This window comes from Aedes aegypti, chromosome 2, assembly GCF_002204515.2.
Source record: "Aedes aegypti strain LVP_AGWG chromosome 2, AaegL5.0 Primary Assembly, whole genome shotgun sequence".
NCBI lineage: Eukaryota > Metazoa > Arthropoda > Insecta > Diptera > Culicidae > Aedes > Aedes aegypti.
This window is the reverse complement of record NC_035108.1, coordinates 266,329,480-266,348,092: the sequence shown is the minus strand read 5'-3', so window position 1 is coordinate 266,348,092 and position 18,613 is coordinate 266,329,480. Positions and strand designations below refer to the sequence as shown.

General features: G+C 40.6%; 2 protein-coding genes across 4 annotated transcripts in view; one reads left to right on the top strand and one right to left on the bottom strand.

The window, feature by feature from the left end:
* LOC5574733 (cilia- and flagella-associated protein 251) overlaps positions 1–2,253 on the top strand; it is a 26,459-nt gene extending 24,206 nt beyond the window's left edge. For both annotated transcript variants that reach the window (XM_021845014.1, XM_021845013.1), the window contains exon 13: positions 1,045–2,253. In XM_021845014.1, coding sequence (XP_021700706.1) covers positions 1,045–1,368 — 324 coding nt within the window. In that variant the 3' untranslated portion in view covers positions 1,369–2,253. The remainder of the gene's footprint in view (positions 1–1,044) is intronic.
* Positions 1,799–18,613, bottom strand: LOC5574737 (wee1-like protein kinase). Of its 2 annotated transcripts, none has more exons than XM_021845015.1 (4): positions 18,173–18,612; positions 16,566–18,104; positions 16,356–16,498; positions 1,799–2,681 (listed from the first exon to the last, which is right to left on the bottom strand). In XM_021845015.1, the coding sequence occupies exons 2-4, from the start codon at positions 18,098–18,100 to the stop codon at positions 2,536–2,538; spliced, it is 1,824 nt and encodes a 607-aa protein (XP_021700707.1). In that variant the 5' UTR covers positions 18,101–18,104; positions 18,173–18,612; the 3' UTR covers positions 1,799–2,535. The 2 variants fall into 2 exon arrangements, with proteins under 2 accessions (XP_021700707.1, XP_021700708.1); XM_021845016.1 differs by having other exon boundaries at positions 2,071–2,681; positions 16,566–18,100; positions 18,173–18,613.

Genomic DNA, 18,613 nt, shown 5'->3' with positions numbered 1-18,613 from the left:
TACTCGCAACCGCGATACTACCTTATTTACCTCAAGGGAAACGTCAATGGCACATGCAACAAGTTTTCCAAGTTAAACAAAATCCCATCAAACACTACCGCAACGCATAGAGGTGGACGAATACTTTGTTTTTGTAAAATTATTGATACTTATCCTGCCCTTCTATGCCTACTTGTCCCATGTTCTATGTAAACCTTATGGATCGCGGGACAAATTACATATATGCGTAAGACGGCAGTATCCTTGATGTCTCCTTCTTCAACGAATCAGCCTAATTAATTTCACCGGAAAACCATGTTTAGATAATCTACCATAGATGCTTCATTTTCACTGGCTGGTTAGCTGCCTTGAATGAGCATACAGTAGAACCTTCATGTGTCGAATTTCTATGATGGTCTCTTCAAAAAGTTTTACAAAGAATAGGGAGCCGGATCCTATTCTTGGCACTTTTGATTCACTTCGGCAGTGGGGTTTTTTGAAAGCTACTAAGCTCATATTTGGCCACAATATGCGTCATGTCTAAGTGCTCCTTATTGCATAGTATCAGACGATTTGGTCGAGAAAAAACCCCCATGCCAAAGTGAATCATGGAAGTGCCCTATCTGTTTCATGTTTCGATATTTTTATGTCGATGGTCCATTCAATATCGACTAATGGATGTTTGTAGGTTTATAAGTCAGGGTCTGGTAGTTACCAGATTCGCGATACTTGGGTTTATTCTACGAGTGACGTGAGGTGAGAATTGTCGGTGTCGTATGGCGCGGTGATAATTCTCGACTCGAGTGGAGTTACTCTCTATTTGGTTTACACGGAGAGTCACTTCACTCGTGTCGAGAATGGCCACCTTGCTAAACAAGACCGACAATTCTCACCTCACACCACTTGTAGAATAAACCCAACTATTCGATCTCTGCATGCATTGCACGCCGAACGAGTGTGATCCCAATTCTACAGACAAACAGACCAAACACTACTCTTTTCCTGTTAAATAACGCTATTTTGTACAAACCTGACTTAAATCTTCCTTCGTTTTCTCACTTCTAGGAAGACAACCTGATCAAAGAAATCGACCAGATGGGAACGTTGTTCCTTACATTCGAGGAAGTCGTGAAGCTTTTTCTGAACCACAGAACACTAGCAAACCCTGATTGCGAAGAAATTCGAGCTGCGTTGACAATGGTCACGAAAGGAGTCTTTGACCCGATCGATTTGCAATCATTCAACGAACAGTTGGCGGACCTCGGAGAGAAGGTTAACACGAAAGCCTTGGATTTCTATTGCAGAGCATTATTTCCAGAGTACACGCCCGACGCAGATGAGGATAAGTTTCTCGTTCCTTTGGACGCATTTGCGGAAAAGCTTTGCTAAAAAGATTGCGTATTTCGGTTTGGCATATCTCTTTATTTAAATTCTTTTTTCTCTTGGTTTTACATTTTCATTAGATATCTATAGGAAAATCACTTATCAAAAATATACCTTTTTGGAATATTTCTCTTATCGGCTACTTTAGACAAGTAACGACTAACACAAATGGTTGAAACAACTCAACCACTACCCGATTAGACAATAAAGATCAATTCTATGGCAATGGAGCAAATGGAGGGAGAACTGACGAAATCGATAGCGATCCGTCGTTAAAACCTAAGACTTGCAGTGACGGCAAACATTGGAAGAAACTTAACGCACTATTTACAAACTACATTGAAACCTGCTCATATCCTAGTCAACCTACTAAGAGGGATTTCTGAGCAAAACAAATCAGAATACTAACTTTTAGAATAAAGATACATTCGATGACTTTACGTTTCCTACGTTATGATGGTCCTTATATTTATAAATCACAAATTTTCGTCGTTTTGTTTAGTTTTGTTCAACATTGATTTGTTTTGCAGTTCACACCGCAATTCCTATATTACTATCCCAGAGTGGATTCATGTCTTCTCCAGATATTCATTTGATTGAAATGTAGGTACATCAATATTGACTGATTCTTTTTTTTCACATTCTGTCGTATCTCGATGGTTCACATCTCGAAAGGCACGCTTCGCATTAACAAGTCTCACAGCTTAGTTTTTGTTTAATTGTTTTGAAATTCTTTGCGTTATTTTTAGATTATCTTTAACAATTTTGTGAAACTTAAAATTTACGTTTAATTTAGTTCAACTTTTGCCCAAAACAATGTAACTTTATAACACTTTTTAATCCTGACAAACCTAAATACATAATCCTTTTTTTTAACCAGTTCAAGACAATTATAAAACAAAATACTAAAAATAATTTAGAAAGAAGTTCGAAAAAATAATCCGAAATGAAAATTAAATTTTGAATGATAAGACGATTCCAAATTAAAAAAATACAACCAAAATAAAAAAAATATATAAAACAAATTCGATGTCCGCTTCCGGTTCTGCTTCTGTGTGATATTCGATATCGTAATGCTGTTCTCTCATTCTGCTGCTATCCTCTGCACGATGATTTGTTCGTTCGGCTGCCTTTCAGTGTACGGATCGATCGATGATATCCGCTTCCCCATGCTTAGTAATCCTTTCCCTTGCTGTTGTCTCGGATGCCTCGGCGCGTTGTGATGAGGTTCGTGGACCGTTTCTTGCGTGAATAGGAACGCAACTTGCGATCAGATACCGTCAATTCGCGGGTAGCCGAACTTCGACATTTGCGTGTACCTGGGATGGAGGCAGAAGATTTGAACATTAGCAGGGTGGTCACCAAATTTCCATTCTAAAATTTACGCTTTTTCCGGTTCTCACGGCCCCGAAAGTGGAATATATATATAAATATATATATTCAGTTTGTATTTGTTCGTTGAGTAATTTATAGTAATTTATAGCATTGAGTGTTTTGTAAAGCCCAAACAAGACGCTTCGTTTTCGGGACGCCGGGAGTTTGGTTTTCGGTTCGCGGGTTTTGCTGGACAGTGTTTTGGAAAGCCCAAACAAGACGCTTCGTTTTCGGGACGCCGGGAGTTTGGTTTTCAGTTCGCGGGTTTTGCTGGGCAGTGTTTTGTAAAGCCCAAGCAAGACGCTTCGTTTTCGGGACGCCGGGAGTTCGGTTTTCGGTTCGTGGGTTTTGCTGGGCAGTGTTTTGGAAAGCCCAAACAAGGCGCTTCGTTTTCGGGACGCCAGGAGTTTGGTTTTCGGTACGCGTTTGGAAAGCCCAAGCAAGACGGTTCGTTTTCGAAGCGCCGAGAAGTTTTGCTGTTCGCGCTGTGTGAGTGCGAAAAGATATTCGTGTTCAGTCGAGGATGGATTACCAACTGGTGAGCTCGTTTCATGCTTATGATAACACATTTTTTCATGTAAACGTTACTTTTTTGTAATATTCAACAGAGGCGTCGCGTCCGCATGTGCAACATGTGCACTGCACAGGTGGCAATTCGTTCATCCAAACCACCTACAATATGTACTGCTTTTATAATAATTCTTCCAACAAAATTTATCCCATTTCATGTTTTTTCTATTGCTGATAGGTTGCAACACAATTTTCACCTATCAATTATTAAATTTTGGCTAAGCAAATGAAATGCAATAGCTGGTTCATGCGATCTGAGACCTAATTTTTCTAACGCGCTTCGCGCGATGTATGCTTCGCAACATTTTGTTCCATGCTACACTTTGCTGCTGTGACGATGGAAACCAACGCGTGCACTCTCATCGGGAAACGCGCTGCCTTGTATCGTACACGCAATCCTGCATATGTGGTAGACAGCTTTTTGAACTACAAATGCCAGTGTGTTGGTAGCCAAAGCGCCAACTCTGGCCGGTGCACAGTTTTGCTACATCAACAAATTTGATCAGTTCGAGCGTGCGGATGGCGAGACAAGAGAGAAATCAGTCCACGAGAGAGATCCATTTTGCTTGCTCTCACGCTTGTGGTGTGAAGTGCAAGCGTGATTTTTCCGGCGGCTGGCGGTAGGAAGTTTTTGCTAGTTGGCTTTGCACTCAGTACTCACGCTGTTGCTTTTTGTTGTTTACTGGTTAAAACCCGCGCTGATAACATGCAGCATTAGCACGGTGGTACTTACGGTGGCCAATCAGATGACAACAAGAAAACTAACTCAAGAGCGGTGGCGTCCTTCGTCAACCCCAGCATATTCACGCTTGTAGTATGTTTTAAAAGCCAGCATATTTCATGATGCGTGCACTAAGTAGGGTAAAGAGGGGCAATATGGTCTTACGGGGTATATGAGCCACCTTTCATTTGAACTTAAAAACCTGATTGTGATCCTGATAACTTCAGTACCTCTTAAAGTATACGTTGATGCTACTACGAAAATCTTATATGATTTTGGATGTATAAATAAGCTTTGTATAAAGTTTATAACTCAACAACCCAAATAGCATACGTTATCTTGAACGTTTTCAAACAACTGAAAAAATAGAAGAAAATTATATTTGAACACACATTTTTAATAAAAACTAGTGGTCCCGGCAAACTTCGTCTTGCCATCAAGTAGGCTGTTGGATTACGTCAAGAAATCCCCCATACAAAATTATACCTTTGTCTTCTCCCATTTTCCCGATTATACCAGAGACTTTCCCGAACGAACACGTCGCATCCCTTGCGGAGTGCAACAGTGTAAAACTTGCGTTAATCCGTTGACCCGTTCTCAAGCCATTTCGTGACATACAAATACCACTTCATTTTTATTTATATAGATAGATAGTTTCAATCCAAGGTATACCTAATAATGACAAAAAATAAATGATACTGATTTAGAAGTGCACAGGATGACTATGAGGCCACGCGACGCCTCTGATATTCAATCAAACTTTGTATGGTTCGTCACTACAAGTGTCGGCATTATGCCTGTTTTATACAATTCTAATAAACATAGAAACTTTTTGACATTACTTAAAATATTTTTTGAATTGTTCGACATTATGAATGTCGACGTTTATTTTGAAACTTCTACCGAAGACTTTTCTTCTTGAGGCATAAATGTTCAGTAATACTTTTATGAAATTTTCATACAAACTATGTATGGTCCTTCACTACAAGCACAGATAACAGATGTTTATGTCCGATCGTAAAACTGTGTAAGACAATTAATGATGATTTTAAGTGGCAACACAAGTAGCAATATCGTGGTGGCGCTGTTATCGCTAAGTTCCCATGGTAATGTCTGTGGTGAATATGAAACATTTCAAGATACTTATATTCACCACTGATTGCAGCAATACGTTGTGTGGCGGCGCTAGTGTTTGCAACGTGTTTTAGTTTGAATATTTACACAAGTTTTCAGAAGATTTTTGTTCTAGCATAAACATCTGTTATCTGTGGCACAACGTTCAACCGCTAAATAGCGGTGTATTTGACAAATGCTTAGTTGGTACCACACAGCTATCATTATATGTTCGTTTTCTGTAAGAAGTGCCGTCAGCATTCATAAGCTCCCACAGCTGTGTACAGGTGGTAAAATTCAAATGTTATAGCATAAAACATACTCATTCGTTCCGATTGAGTATGAATTCATCTTTGGAAAACATTTTTCTCGATTGTTGATTCTAAATATCGAATATTAGCACTTCTAACTAGTGATCCATAATATGGATCAGGAAATGATTGTTTACCACGGTTATGAATCACTTCCAAAGAATCTAGATTTCTGCCATTTTAAGCATTGGATTCGACATTTTCATACAATAGCACTAAGGATAAAACTAATAAAACATTGTAAATTTCATTTTTTAGCCGACAAAAATGGGTGAATAACTTGGTGTGGAGCGAAAACAGTTCATGTCTCAGTTATTACAATGCAGCATCACAAACAAAAGGCATTTTACTCTTGTTTCCAGCTCGAACACTGCTATTTTTTGCAGTAATATATGATGCATTGTTAACTTTCGTCAAAACATGCAATACATATGCATTGAGTTGAAAATCTCTTGATTTTGCGCACTGATCCGTAATATGTCACAATTTGATCCATAATATAAACGTTGATCCATAATATGGTTTTTAGAAACCGATACAATTTTCAATTTTTATGCAATCCTACGTAAATATTATACTCAAAATAGTTTACTATCCGAAGTTCCAATTTGAAACGATTCGATTCGTGCTTTTAAATTACCATTTTACGTTTTCCATGTTGTTTTATTGAGTTTTATAGGTTAGACTCCACACTATTTGATCCATAACTGTGGGGTCATGGTAATTCTTAAAATAACCGTTTAGATACCTTCAAGAATTCAATCTCGATTTTTCTACGAAAAACGACACTTTTTCATTAAAACTACACTCCTGCATCTACCACGGCTGGTTTGCTTGATACAAACCATGGTTTTATTTTAAAAGATCATCATATTGGTTGGTTCTTTATCATGGCAAAGAAATTACTTCGGAGATTCCATCAGGAATCTCTCCGAAGATCATTTCGGACATCTTTCAAGAAAGTCCCAAGTTCTACAGCAAATTATCCATTGACTTCCCAAGGACTTAGGGGGGAATCCTTTATTGCCGGACAGCCTCTATGCCCGGCAGTTTGATTTTTTAAAAACGAATAATGATATTGATATTTTGGTATTCCAGGATTATATTAAAATGCATTTTTGCAGTGTATACAAACTATGACAGTAGCTGTCAAAAGTTTCACCCTGATTCGATCTATTGGAAAAATGTGAAGCGAGAAAATTTCACAGAAGTGTAGCCACAAATGATTCTTATAATTTAAGCTGAATTGTCTCCGTACGTCGACTTCAGTAAGTTTTGCATCAATCACAATGCAAAACTTATAAGAAAATGTAGAATTTCAAAGAAAATGATCCTTTTGTAAAACCATTGCAAGTCCTCTATGACCGGACAGTGAAACCGGACAGAGGACCGACCATCGAGTAGGCAGAACATTAATCCAGTGCAAATGTGATTCAAGGGACCATAGAGGCATGAACGCCAACTTTTACTATGGTTCTATCAGGCTTCTGGCACCACAATACTACCCCATGGGAAAAAACGAGCCACCATCTCCGGTTCCCACTGAGAAGTGGTTCCCCAAGACAGTTCAATGTTAGTAAACAAATAATCGTTTCGGGACAAACAACCTATAATGACGAAAAAATGAGGGAAATGTGTTTAATACAAGGTTTTATACTACTTTATGCTGTTTTAAACAGACACACAGTCATTCCTTGCTGTGCGCTTGAACAAGCCAGTTCAGTTTTTGGCAGTCGGTAGTGTTTTGGTTTTTTCTTCCACCGCCCGTGTGGTTTTTACCAGTGCAGTATTGTACCGTAGTGCTTTAAACCGCGCATCGTGAAGGAAGCGAACCAGATTGACAAGGGTCAACTGGTATCGTGCCACAATAAAACATTGTCACCTTCATCCCCCGGTGATTGGTTCCCCCCGTGCAAATCAACAGCGAAGACGGCGATACGATTTTTTGCCTACCTACGACGTGGAAGGCTAGCTGCTTTGCGGTCATCGAACGGGAACGGATAAGTAGCAAATTTCTATACCTATCCATACTCTATTGAACTGCTTTCGCATCTCCCAGAACAAACAGTGTTGAGTTCAAAGTTGTTTTTCGCTTCGCCTCTGTCTCTCTCCCGGAGCTATTTTGCTGGCTCTGTTAGGGGAAGTGTGTACAAAATAGTCCACTGACTTTTTTTTTCTCTTCGAAAGTTTTTTTTTTTTTTTTTTAATTATTTTTATTTTTTTTTTGCCCTTATAGGGGAGGTGTGTACAAAATAGCTCACTAATTGATTAGTTTTTCTGCTCATTTTTTTTTCTCCGCATTTTTTTTTAATTTTTGTTGATTCGGTTGCGGTTGGATTTTTCCCGCATGGACGAATCGGATGGAGGCGATACGCCTCCTAAAGATCTCGTTGCTCGAACGCGGTTTTATCAACCGTCTTCGGCTGGGCCTTGGGTTGTCTATTTCCGGCGCAAAAATAAGATTTTGAATGTGCTCTCGATTTCCAGAGAGCTGACGCGTAAATATCCTGGGACCGTTATTCACCAAGTGAAGCAATCCAAGCTGCGTGTAACTGCACCTAGTTACAAAGCAGCGAACGAAATTGCTCAGCATGAGGCTTTTACTGTGGAATACTTTATCTACATTCCTGCACGAGAAGTCGAGGTGGAAGGGAAAATCATCGACGCGAGTCTGACATGTGAAGACATAAAGACTGGCAAAGGCGTTTTTGAGAACCGGTCAATTCCTGATGTGGCTATACTGGATTGCAAACAGTTGCAATCAGTTTCCATGGAAGGAAATAAGAAAGTTTTTTCGCCGTCCGCCTCGTTTCGAGTGACTTTTCCTGGTTCCGTCCTCCCGAAATTTGTTTGCATTGATAGTGTTTTTTACCCAGTGCGTCTTTACGTGCCGAAGGTATTCAATTGTACCAACTGCAAGCAGCTTGGCCACAGTGCTAGCTTTTGCGACAACAAGCCCCGTTGTGGCAAATGCAACCAAGCTCATTTAGAAGATGCCTGCACACAGGAAGCTGAAAAATGCAGCTACTGTAGCAAGGATCTGCATGACTTGCAGAAATGCCCGGCATACGCATTCGAAATGAGAGTCGCTCAATTGTGAAGCGCTCCAAGAAGACGTATGCGGAGATGGTGAAAGCTCTAAATCCGCCTGCAAAAGAGTCTTCATCAGCCATCCCAGTTGGTAACTCTTTTCAAGAGTTGTCTTCCGATGAAGCGAACGACGACGAAACCGATGGGGGAGATTCTTCGGAGGTACACGCACCCGGTAAAAGAAAGTCTCCATCTTCTCCGGGATTGCGCCGTAAGGTATTAAAATCTTCCCTCAGAAGTTTGCCTAATTCCAAAGGTGGTGGGGCAAATTTGAAAATCCCGAAGAAACAGGTCTTTGATGCTTCCGTTCCGTGCTGCAGCAAAGATCTGCCGCCCCCGCCTCCACAGATAAAATACACTTCGAAAAGAAGCTCTAGACAAGAAAGCAAAAGAAATGCTACTGAAGCTCCTCGCTCTTCCTCAAAAACCCCCAGGGCCAAGCGAGGTCTGATAACTTTTACGGCCCTTGTGGATCGCATATGTAATGCTCTCGGAGTTTCAGACTCATTCAGAGGCATACTCGACCTTTTTCTCCCCGCAATAGAAGAGTATCTCAAGGAATTGACTATTTCATGGCCCCTCCTAGCTTCGATCATATCTTTCGATGGCTAATTCATCAAGTGAGGTACAAGATATGATCACTGTGCTACAGTGGAACTGTCATAGTCTAAAACCTAAATTAGACACATTTAAGTTTTTACTTCACAATTCCGATTGTGATATATTTGCACTCTGTGAAACATGGCTTTCTTCTGAAGATGATCTTAACTTCTACGATTTTAACATTATACGCCAGGATCGAGATGATAATTACGGGGGTGTGCTTTTAGGGATCAAAAAGTGCCATTCATTCTACAGAATCCCCATCCCGACTCATCCAGGCATAGAAATCGTTGCTTGCCAAATAAACGTAAAGGGTACAGATCTTTGCGTAGCTTCTGTTTATATTCCTCCAAGAGTTTCAATAAACCGCCGTCATCTCTGGAATGCAGTCTCTATGCTCTCATTCCCGGTTTTAATACTGGGTGATATGAACTCCCATGGTACTGGATGGGGCGAATCTTATGACGATTATAGAGCGGCTATTTTCTATGATTTATGCGACGATTTCAACTTGAACATTTTGAACACAGGTGAAGTGACACGTATTTCATCCGACGGCAAAGAAAGCCGTCTTGACCTGTCTTTGGGATCAAGTTCACTATCATTCGATTGCATGTGGAAGGTGATCGATGATCCCCATGGTAGTGATCACTTGCCCATAATAACCTCTATCAGAAATAATTGTGAAAGGTCAGAACAGTCAATTCAGGTTCCTTTTGACCTCACTAGGAATATCGATTGGCAAAAATTTGCATCAGCGGTAACTTTTGGTATCGAATCATTCAACACTCTCCCACCGTTGGATGAGTATCGATTCCTAACAGAATTGATTTATAAAAGTGCATTAGAATCCCAAAAGCAACGAGTTCCAAGTGCATCCTTCAAAAGACGACCAGCCACACCTGGTTGGGATGATGAATGCACTCTGTTGCATCGAGAAAAATCTAATGCCTTTAAAGCTTTTCGCAGATATGGTACCTCAGAACTTTATTTAGAGTACTCGAAGCTCGAAAAAAGACTGAAGAATCTTGTAAAAGCGAAGAAGCGTAGCTATTGGCGACGTTTCATCGATGGTCTCTCACGAGAAACTTCAATGACGACGCTTTGGAGAGTGGCTCGCAACATGCGAAACCGCTCATCCTCAAATGAGAGTGACGAATACTCCAATCGTTGGATATTCAACTTCGCAAAAAAGGTCTGTCCAGACTCAGTTCCAGCTCAACCGCCATTCTGGGAAACCCAGAGTGACGATGCGTTGGACAGACCATTCACTATGCTGGATTTTTCTATGGCTCTTCTTTCATCAAACAATTCCTCTCCGGGACGCGATATGATTAAGTTTAATCTTCTTAAAAATCTCCCTGATATCGCTAAAAGACGGTTGCTTGACCTGTTCAACTCATTCATAGAGCATAACATTGTTCCACTTGAATGGAGACAGGTCAAAGTAATAGCTATTCAAAAGCCTGGGAAACCAGCGTCCGATCACAATTCATACCGCCCGATTGCTATGTTATCATGTTTAAGGAAATTGTTAGAAAAAATGATCCTTTTGCGACTTGACCACTGGGTCGAATCAAACAATATGCTTTCCAGTACTCAATTTGGCTTTCGCAAGGGTAAAGGAACAAACGATTGTCTAGCGTTGCTTTCATCAGATATTCAACTAGCCTTTGCGGACAAGGAGCAATTGGCTTCAGTTTTCTTGGATATCAAGGGCGCTTTTGATTCAGTTTCCATAGAAATATTGTCAGAAAACTTGCACAATAGTGGACTACCTGGAATATTGAATAATTTTTTGTACAATCTGTTGTCAGAAAAACACATGAGCTTCACTCTCGGTCAACTGACAACTTCCAGAATTAGCTATATGGGTCTGCCCCAAGGCTCATGTCTAAGTCCCTTGCTTTATAATTTTTATGTTAAAGATATTGACAACTGTTTGGAAGAACCATGCACGCTTAGACAACTTGCAGATGATGCTGTGGTCTCTATGAAGGGCCCACGAGCGGAAATCTTGCAAAGACCATTGCAAAATTCCCTTGATAATCTATCCACATGGGCTAGAAATTTAGGGATCGAGTTTGCTCCGCAAAAAACTCAACTGGTCGTATTTTCAAGGAAGCGGAATCCAGCCCAACTAAAGCTTAAGCTATTGGGAACAGACATCGATCAGTCTTTGACTTCAAAATACCTTGGGGTCTGGTTTGATTCAAAAGGCACTTGGCGAACCCATATTAGATATTTAACGGAAAAATGCCAACAAAGGATCAATTTTCTACGAACAATTACCGGAACATGGTGGGGTGCTCACCCGGAAGACCTCATAAAACTCTATAAAACAACCATTCTATCTGTTCTAGAGTATGGCTCTTTCTGTTTTCTCTCAGCAGCAAACTGCCACCTGATTAAATTGGAACGAATTCAATATCGTTGTTTGCGTATCGCCTTAGGGTGTATGCACTCAACACATAATGCGAGCCTAGAGGTTCTGGCAGGGGTTTTACCGCTACAGAACCGATTCTGGGAGCTCTCGCTAAGAATACTTATTAAGTGTGGAGTGAGCAACACACTCGTTATCGAAAACTTCGAAGAAATGCTCAAACTGAATACTCAGTCGAAATTCATGAGAGTTTATCTCTACTACATGTCATCTGACATTAGCCTTCCATGTTATAACCCTCCACGTGTACGCTTCACCAATGACAGTTCCTCTGTTGAATATGATCTGTCCATGAAACAAGCTATTCATGGAATTCCAGATCAACTTCGATGTATAACTATCCCACGTGTTTTTAACGCAAAGTACCAGAATGTCGATTCCTACAGGAGATATTTCACTGACGGGTCCCGTATAAATGGATCCACTGGCTTCGGTGTCTTCAATGAAAACTATTCCGCCTTCCGAAAACTTCAGGAACCTTGCACGGTTTATGTTGCTGAGCTGGCAGCAATCAACTTCGCTTTGGGGATGATCTCAAACATGCCCGCAGACCACTTCTTCATCTTCTCGGATAGTCTCAGTTCTATTGAGGCACTCCGATCGATGAAACCTGTTAAGCATGCATCTTACTTTCTTACAAAAATAAGAGAGCAGATGTGTGCACTGGTCGAAAGATCATATAAGATTACCTTTGTATGGGTCCCCTCACATTGCCTAATTTATGGCAATGAGAAGGCGGACTCTCTCGCAAAGGTGGGCGCTGAGGAAGGTGAGATTTATGATAGACGAATTTCACACGATGAATTTTTTCATTTAGTACGTCAAAGTTCTCTTCGCGGTTGGCAAAGCGATTGGCTAAATGGCCAACTGGGACGGTGGTTACATTCCATAATTCCTAGAGTTTCCTTGCGAGCGTGGTGGAAAGGTTTGGAGGTAAGTCGAGATTTCATTCGCGTGATGTCAAGACTTATGTCCAACCATTACTCGCTAGATGCACATTTGCACAGGATTAACCTCGCGGTGAGCAATATTTGTAATAGGTGTGGTTCCGGTTATGATGACATCGATCACGTAGTTTGGCAGTGCCCGGATATGGACGCCTCCAGAGCGCAACTTTTGGATACCCTCGCGGCCCGAGGTAGACAACCCTATGTTTCAGTTAGAGATGTGTTGGGAACCCGTGATTACATGTATATGGTCGCAATTTACGATTTCCTTCGCTTGTGTGGTATAAAAGTTTAATTCTCTTGTATTTTCTTCCCCAGTTTTTTTTTTTCTCTGTGTTGTCCCCTTTGTGTTGGATTGAGGATCCTGGCCATCCGGCAGACGAATACCGACAAGAAATTGGTACCAACGCCATGAGACGAAAGTTACGATATACCTCCCGGATGAGCTGCAGAGAACCCTAAACCCAATCCTTACCATGTCCTTCCTTCAACAATTGTGACCACTAACCTCGAGTTGCCACGAGTACCCTGGCTCCATCCCGTACTAATTTTGGCACTCAAAAAGTCAATACATTGTAAAAAATACAAAAGATGAATTTCGGCTCCGTAAAGCGTTAAACGCGATTGAGCCACAAATAAATGAACTAGATAAAAAAAAAAAAACAGACACACAGTTGCAAACGCTAAAAATGTTTGATTCTCGACGAAAGCGTTCCTGAGTAAGCCTCGAAAATAGTTTGATCTCGCTAATATGCTTTATACGCTGTACATCATGCAAATATTGAACCCACAAGGCATTTTTAGGGAGTTGTATCGATTGAACTTTTGATCCACTTCATATTTAAACAAATAGGGTAATAAGTCGACTATTTCTGAAAACACTTTATATAAATTGGAGCAAATAGACCGCAGACCACTGACACGCATAATAAAGGAAGAACGTGATCAGTAGGTGTCGCAAACAATAGCGAATGTATGGAAAACCCTGATAGTTTATGAGCTATATTTTTTTAAAGGCATCAAAATAGCCAAGCCTCATATTTTTGAATATTTGGTATCAAACATGCAACCACGGAATCCATGAAAAAGAAAATGCGATCATTACACTTCGTGTGAAACTCAATGTTTTATTTCAATTCAGTTTATTTTTAAATTATTCGGTCACTATTTGGCCGAATAATGGATTTCATTATTCGGCAGACCGAATATTCGGCAAAATCAAAATAATCGAGATATTCGGCCGGCCGAATATTCGGTACATCTCTATAACCGATCGCGCAGAAATTTTGCATGGTTGTTATGAGACCTAAATGCAATCCAAAAAGTGGACTGGAGCTGGAATCTAAATTTTGTCCACACAATTTTGTTTGTTTCATTCATCTATTATTATAGGTTAGGGTGTGAAGATTCCAGTAAGGAAAAAATACAATTCGATTTGTATATAAGAAGATGGTGGTACTTTCTTTAGGTGATTCATGTTGACCATCTTACAGTAATGTGCACAAAATGCCAATCGGTAGCTGAAGAACGAACAGCTAATAAAATAATTAATAGGGGAAGCTGGTCCAATTCGGACCACCCTGTTCTAATTCGGACCATGAAGCATTTCTCAATACTGGCGCTATTGTAAAGATCATGTGTACCGTTTTTCTACCCACCGTCTGGCTAGGATCTAACACAATAATTTGACGCCATTCAGTTAATTCGTTTGATTTTTATATTAGTTTGTTGTTTTGAAGGGCTCTAGTGTGCTATCGGTTAGCATTATTTCCAAGCTTCTGTAATTGAAAATAATTTTCCAATCTTTCTGTGTTATTTTATAATCGAATTCCCTAAGCCTAAGCTTTCATTTGACAATATGGTTTTGATATGTCTATGCACTGTTCGTGCTCAGCTAGTTTGAAAATCTCAAAATGTGTGTTGGTCCAATTTGGACCTTTTAATATGGTTCAATACGGACCTCCATATTTTCAAAGAGCAGTAACTCTATTTCATAAGCTCCACCCCGTGAATTTCTTCTCGGCTTGCTAGAAAATCACAGAAGTTGTAATATTGATGGATGGTACCTTTGTTTCTGTTGCAGTCAAGAAATAGTCTTCGAAAAAAAAAAAATAAATACGACAGACTACCCAAAAAAGAAATCAGCTACTTGAAAAGCATCTCCATTAATACCACAGTCTATTTTGAATACAGCTTTGAAAATTTGTTTGACAATATGGTACAAAAAAAACGATTACGAGTGCTGAGAACAATACAATCAACTTTTCCTTACCTGATATAATGTGTTTGGCATATAAAAATTTGAAGTTTGGCTTAATTTTAAAATCACTTTAATATAGCGTACTTTGACCCTAAAATGTATGTCAATACTACTCCAACTTGTTGTCCCGAGACTCGATGCAGTCTCTTTTAGTTTCCCGAACAAGTTTACCTTTTAAACCCGATATTTTCATGACATGATTCAATATGTTGAAATTTAACTATATGTATTCTAAGCAAAAATGGCTTTTCCAATGAATTTTAGCAATATAACAAAAAGCTCCAGAATTTAAAAAAAAAAGTTCTTTATCTTTTATCTTCCATGCACGATGGTCAGTTTAAAATCGAGTTAGAGAAAGTTTACTATATTAAATTTTGAGCAAGGTTCGGATTTCACCCATGTTTTTTATAATGAAATTCAAATTTTACTTGAGCTAGTCCTGATTCGAATTAAATTGAATTTTTTCACACATTGAGTTAATTTTTTATGCTTGCGCTTATGGAAGAAGTTCAACAAGCTCTGATACCAAACAAATCGGAGTTATATTCAATAACTACCATAGCATAAAACGATTAAATATAGGGTGGTCCGAATTAGAACAGGGTTGGTCCAATTCGAACCTTTTGGAGAATTTTGTACAAACATGTCTAGTCATGTCCTGGTAAGAGATATCACAAAACTCTCTGAGAGAAAAATGCTCGCGCTAAATCAGGCTTTCAAGAAAACATAAAACTTTTCATGCCGTTCATCATGCTGAAAAGATATGGCCAAAAACTGTTACTAGATCCGAATTGGACCATGTCCTCCTACAATAAAAACAATATTTGAAAAGATTAATTTAAATTCAAAATCTCATAAAACTTTCATAAGAACAGAACATATTTATATTTCATGATTACCTATATGAAATACAATATCATATGATGCCATGTTCTTTACGATGGAGGCAATTTGAAGCATCTTCTAAGGGCCCTAAGCAGTGTTGTGAAAAACTCAATTTCTCACAACTCACGCTTGAGATTTTTCATGCGTGAGTTGTCAATCACGCAACTCAGCAGTCAAAAAATCACGGATGAGTTGGCTCACCTTTTTGACTCATTGTCTCGTATTTCCACAGTTTACTCACACACTGCGATAATTTCATGTTAGTCTGGTAAAATTATAGTAATCCTTTCTAACGTAAACAACAATATTCGGGTTTCACGAGTTTTGGCCGGGTTTTGCGACTGAATCATTGTTTACGGTTTGAGTTGATTGAGTTGATTTTGCATCAAAATGTCAAGCGTGAGATTTGCGAAGCAAATCTCTAATGAGTTTGCTCTCTCGGGAGAGCGTATTGATTGACATTTGAGTGCGAGTCTATCAACACTGGCCCTAAGGACGTATGCGTCCAAATCTGTTTTCAAGCTCAAATCAAAGGTGACCCATGTTGTCCCGCCTATCTCTAGCTTCCCAGCATATGTTATACAACTCTGAAGTTAAAGTCTAATCTGCACCAGTTATTCTGGGCCCAGAATTGTGCGAAGTGCGAACAAGAAACCGTTGATAAAAAGTTACTCACTTGGTGTCTGCGCTTGCTCGTACGATTTAAGCATTTTGCTCTGCTCCTTCAGCTTCCGCATCAGAACTTCGTTCTTCTGCCGTTCCATGCTGAGTTCGAGACAAAGTTGCGCCTTGCTCTTGGAGTCGATGGGCGACAGCACCCTAAAATCAACGAACAGGTGTGTGAGATTCAAGCTTCAAGCCATTGAACCAATGGGGATATACTTACGGGTGATTGAAAATGGTTGTCGAAGATGGTCGCTTTTCCGGATCCGGGTGCATCATCACCTTAATTAGCTCATTGAACTCCCGGCTAATATTGGGGAGATCGGGGAAGGATCCACCTCGTAGCTGATGCCATTTGGGACCATTCTTTGGCAGGGGACCACCACCTCCCGCCTCATACAACGTTATTCCCAAGGAGAAGATGTCCGCCTTCGGCAAGTTGGAAAAGTCCTCCTGGAGGATTTCGTTTGGCAGGTATCGACAGTCGCCTTCCTCCACTTGGGGATCATTCACCGACGTGACATGACCGAGATCGCCGATTTTGTACGTTATTAGGAACTCGTTTTCAAGATCTTCGAAGATGTCTTCGAAACCATCGTCGGCATTGTCCGGATGGTGGGATGATCCGGAGCAGACCGGACGGATTGGCACTTTGGTGAGGAATATGTTTCCAGCTTTCAGATCCATATGGACGAGATCGTTCGAGTGAATGTATTTCAAACCCTCGGCAATGTGAAGCAACAGCATCCGGAGTTCGGATTCCTTGAGGCTTCTCTCCTGCAGCAAAGTCTGCAAACTCCCACCGTTGCAGAACTCGTTCTGAATCAACATGTGATTGTTTTCGGCCCACGCAGAATAGTATCGGACTACGTTATCGTGCTTGCCGAGGACAGCATGGGCGTAAACTTCGTTCAGTGCCGTCTTCTCGAAAGAACTTCCCGCCACGGGTTTGATGCTCTTCTTAATTGCGTAAACACAGCCATCCAATCGGTTTATGCACTGATAAACCAATCCGAACTCGCCCACGCCAAGCAGGGTCAGTTCGAGGAACTCTTTCTCGTACCGTGAAATGTTGGAGTCTTGTAAAGCTAGCCGCTTGGGAGCCTGTCGAACTTCCGCGTAATCGTCCTCCAAGAGGGAGGAAGTCTTCAGGCTGTCATTGCAGGACTTTTGGAAATAGCCGAAACTTTGCCGCACAGATGGCTGCTGGTTCACTTTGTTGCAAGGGAAAACGGTGGGGAAACTTGAATTCAGCACAGTTTCACTGCCATCCATTCCGGATCGCATTCGCTTTTTGGTCCGCATAAACATTCCCGGCGGAGTAAATGGATTAACATTGGCAGATGGGATCAGATTTTCGTAATTCCGATGCAAAGGAACGGCTCGAGGTTTCTCGTTGATAACAACTCCGTTGGTATCGATTGGTTTTGCGAGATCAGACTCTTTGGAAGGAACGTTGCCCAGGGCTTTCATGAATTTACTTGTCGACTTCTGAATTATCGTCTTTGGAGTGGCTGGGGAATCAAACAACCGGAGGGCTCGAACCTTCCTGTAGGGAGGAGAGATCGACGGTTGCTTTCGGGGACTGACCGCCAATGCTGCTCGGCGGTAATCACTTCCCAGGGGATCATTCTCGGGAGACAATCCAAACGTTAGCTTCCGAGGCATTACAATCGACCGATCCGGAGATGGCAATTCGACACTGGAATTCAAGTCCGGAGACGAATCAACTCCACTGCTTTCCGTGTAGTTATCCATCTACCTACCCGGAGAATAACACTATAATTATTTACCTACGCCCATCCGAAAAAAAAAACTATAAATACTCACAATTTCATGCAAAATCAATCACTACTGCTCAGGAATCTTATGCTGACTTTCCGGCATAACAAAACATAATCAACCGTCAGCCGGACAAAAATCGCTTCACTCTCTCCTCTCACTCTCAAGGACGGCGGCTTCCAACAGAGAAACGGCAAAAACAGAAAACGAAAACAACCACCGATCGAAACTTTTTACGCAATTTTCCCCAAGATTTAGGTAAACTTCAATAGAAACTTCACTTTCCACGGATGCAATTCACTTTAATCAGCACTTTACCGGTAAATTTACAAACTTTTACGCACTTGAACTACTGAAAAATCACTTTACAAAACTCCGTAGTCGGTTGCACAGGCAGCAGAAGAAAAAATCCGTTTGAGAGTTTAGCAGCCGATGGGTTTCTTGCTCTTCTTTGCACACGCGTTTCGCTTGTGCGGTCGTGTTTGCCAA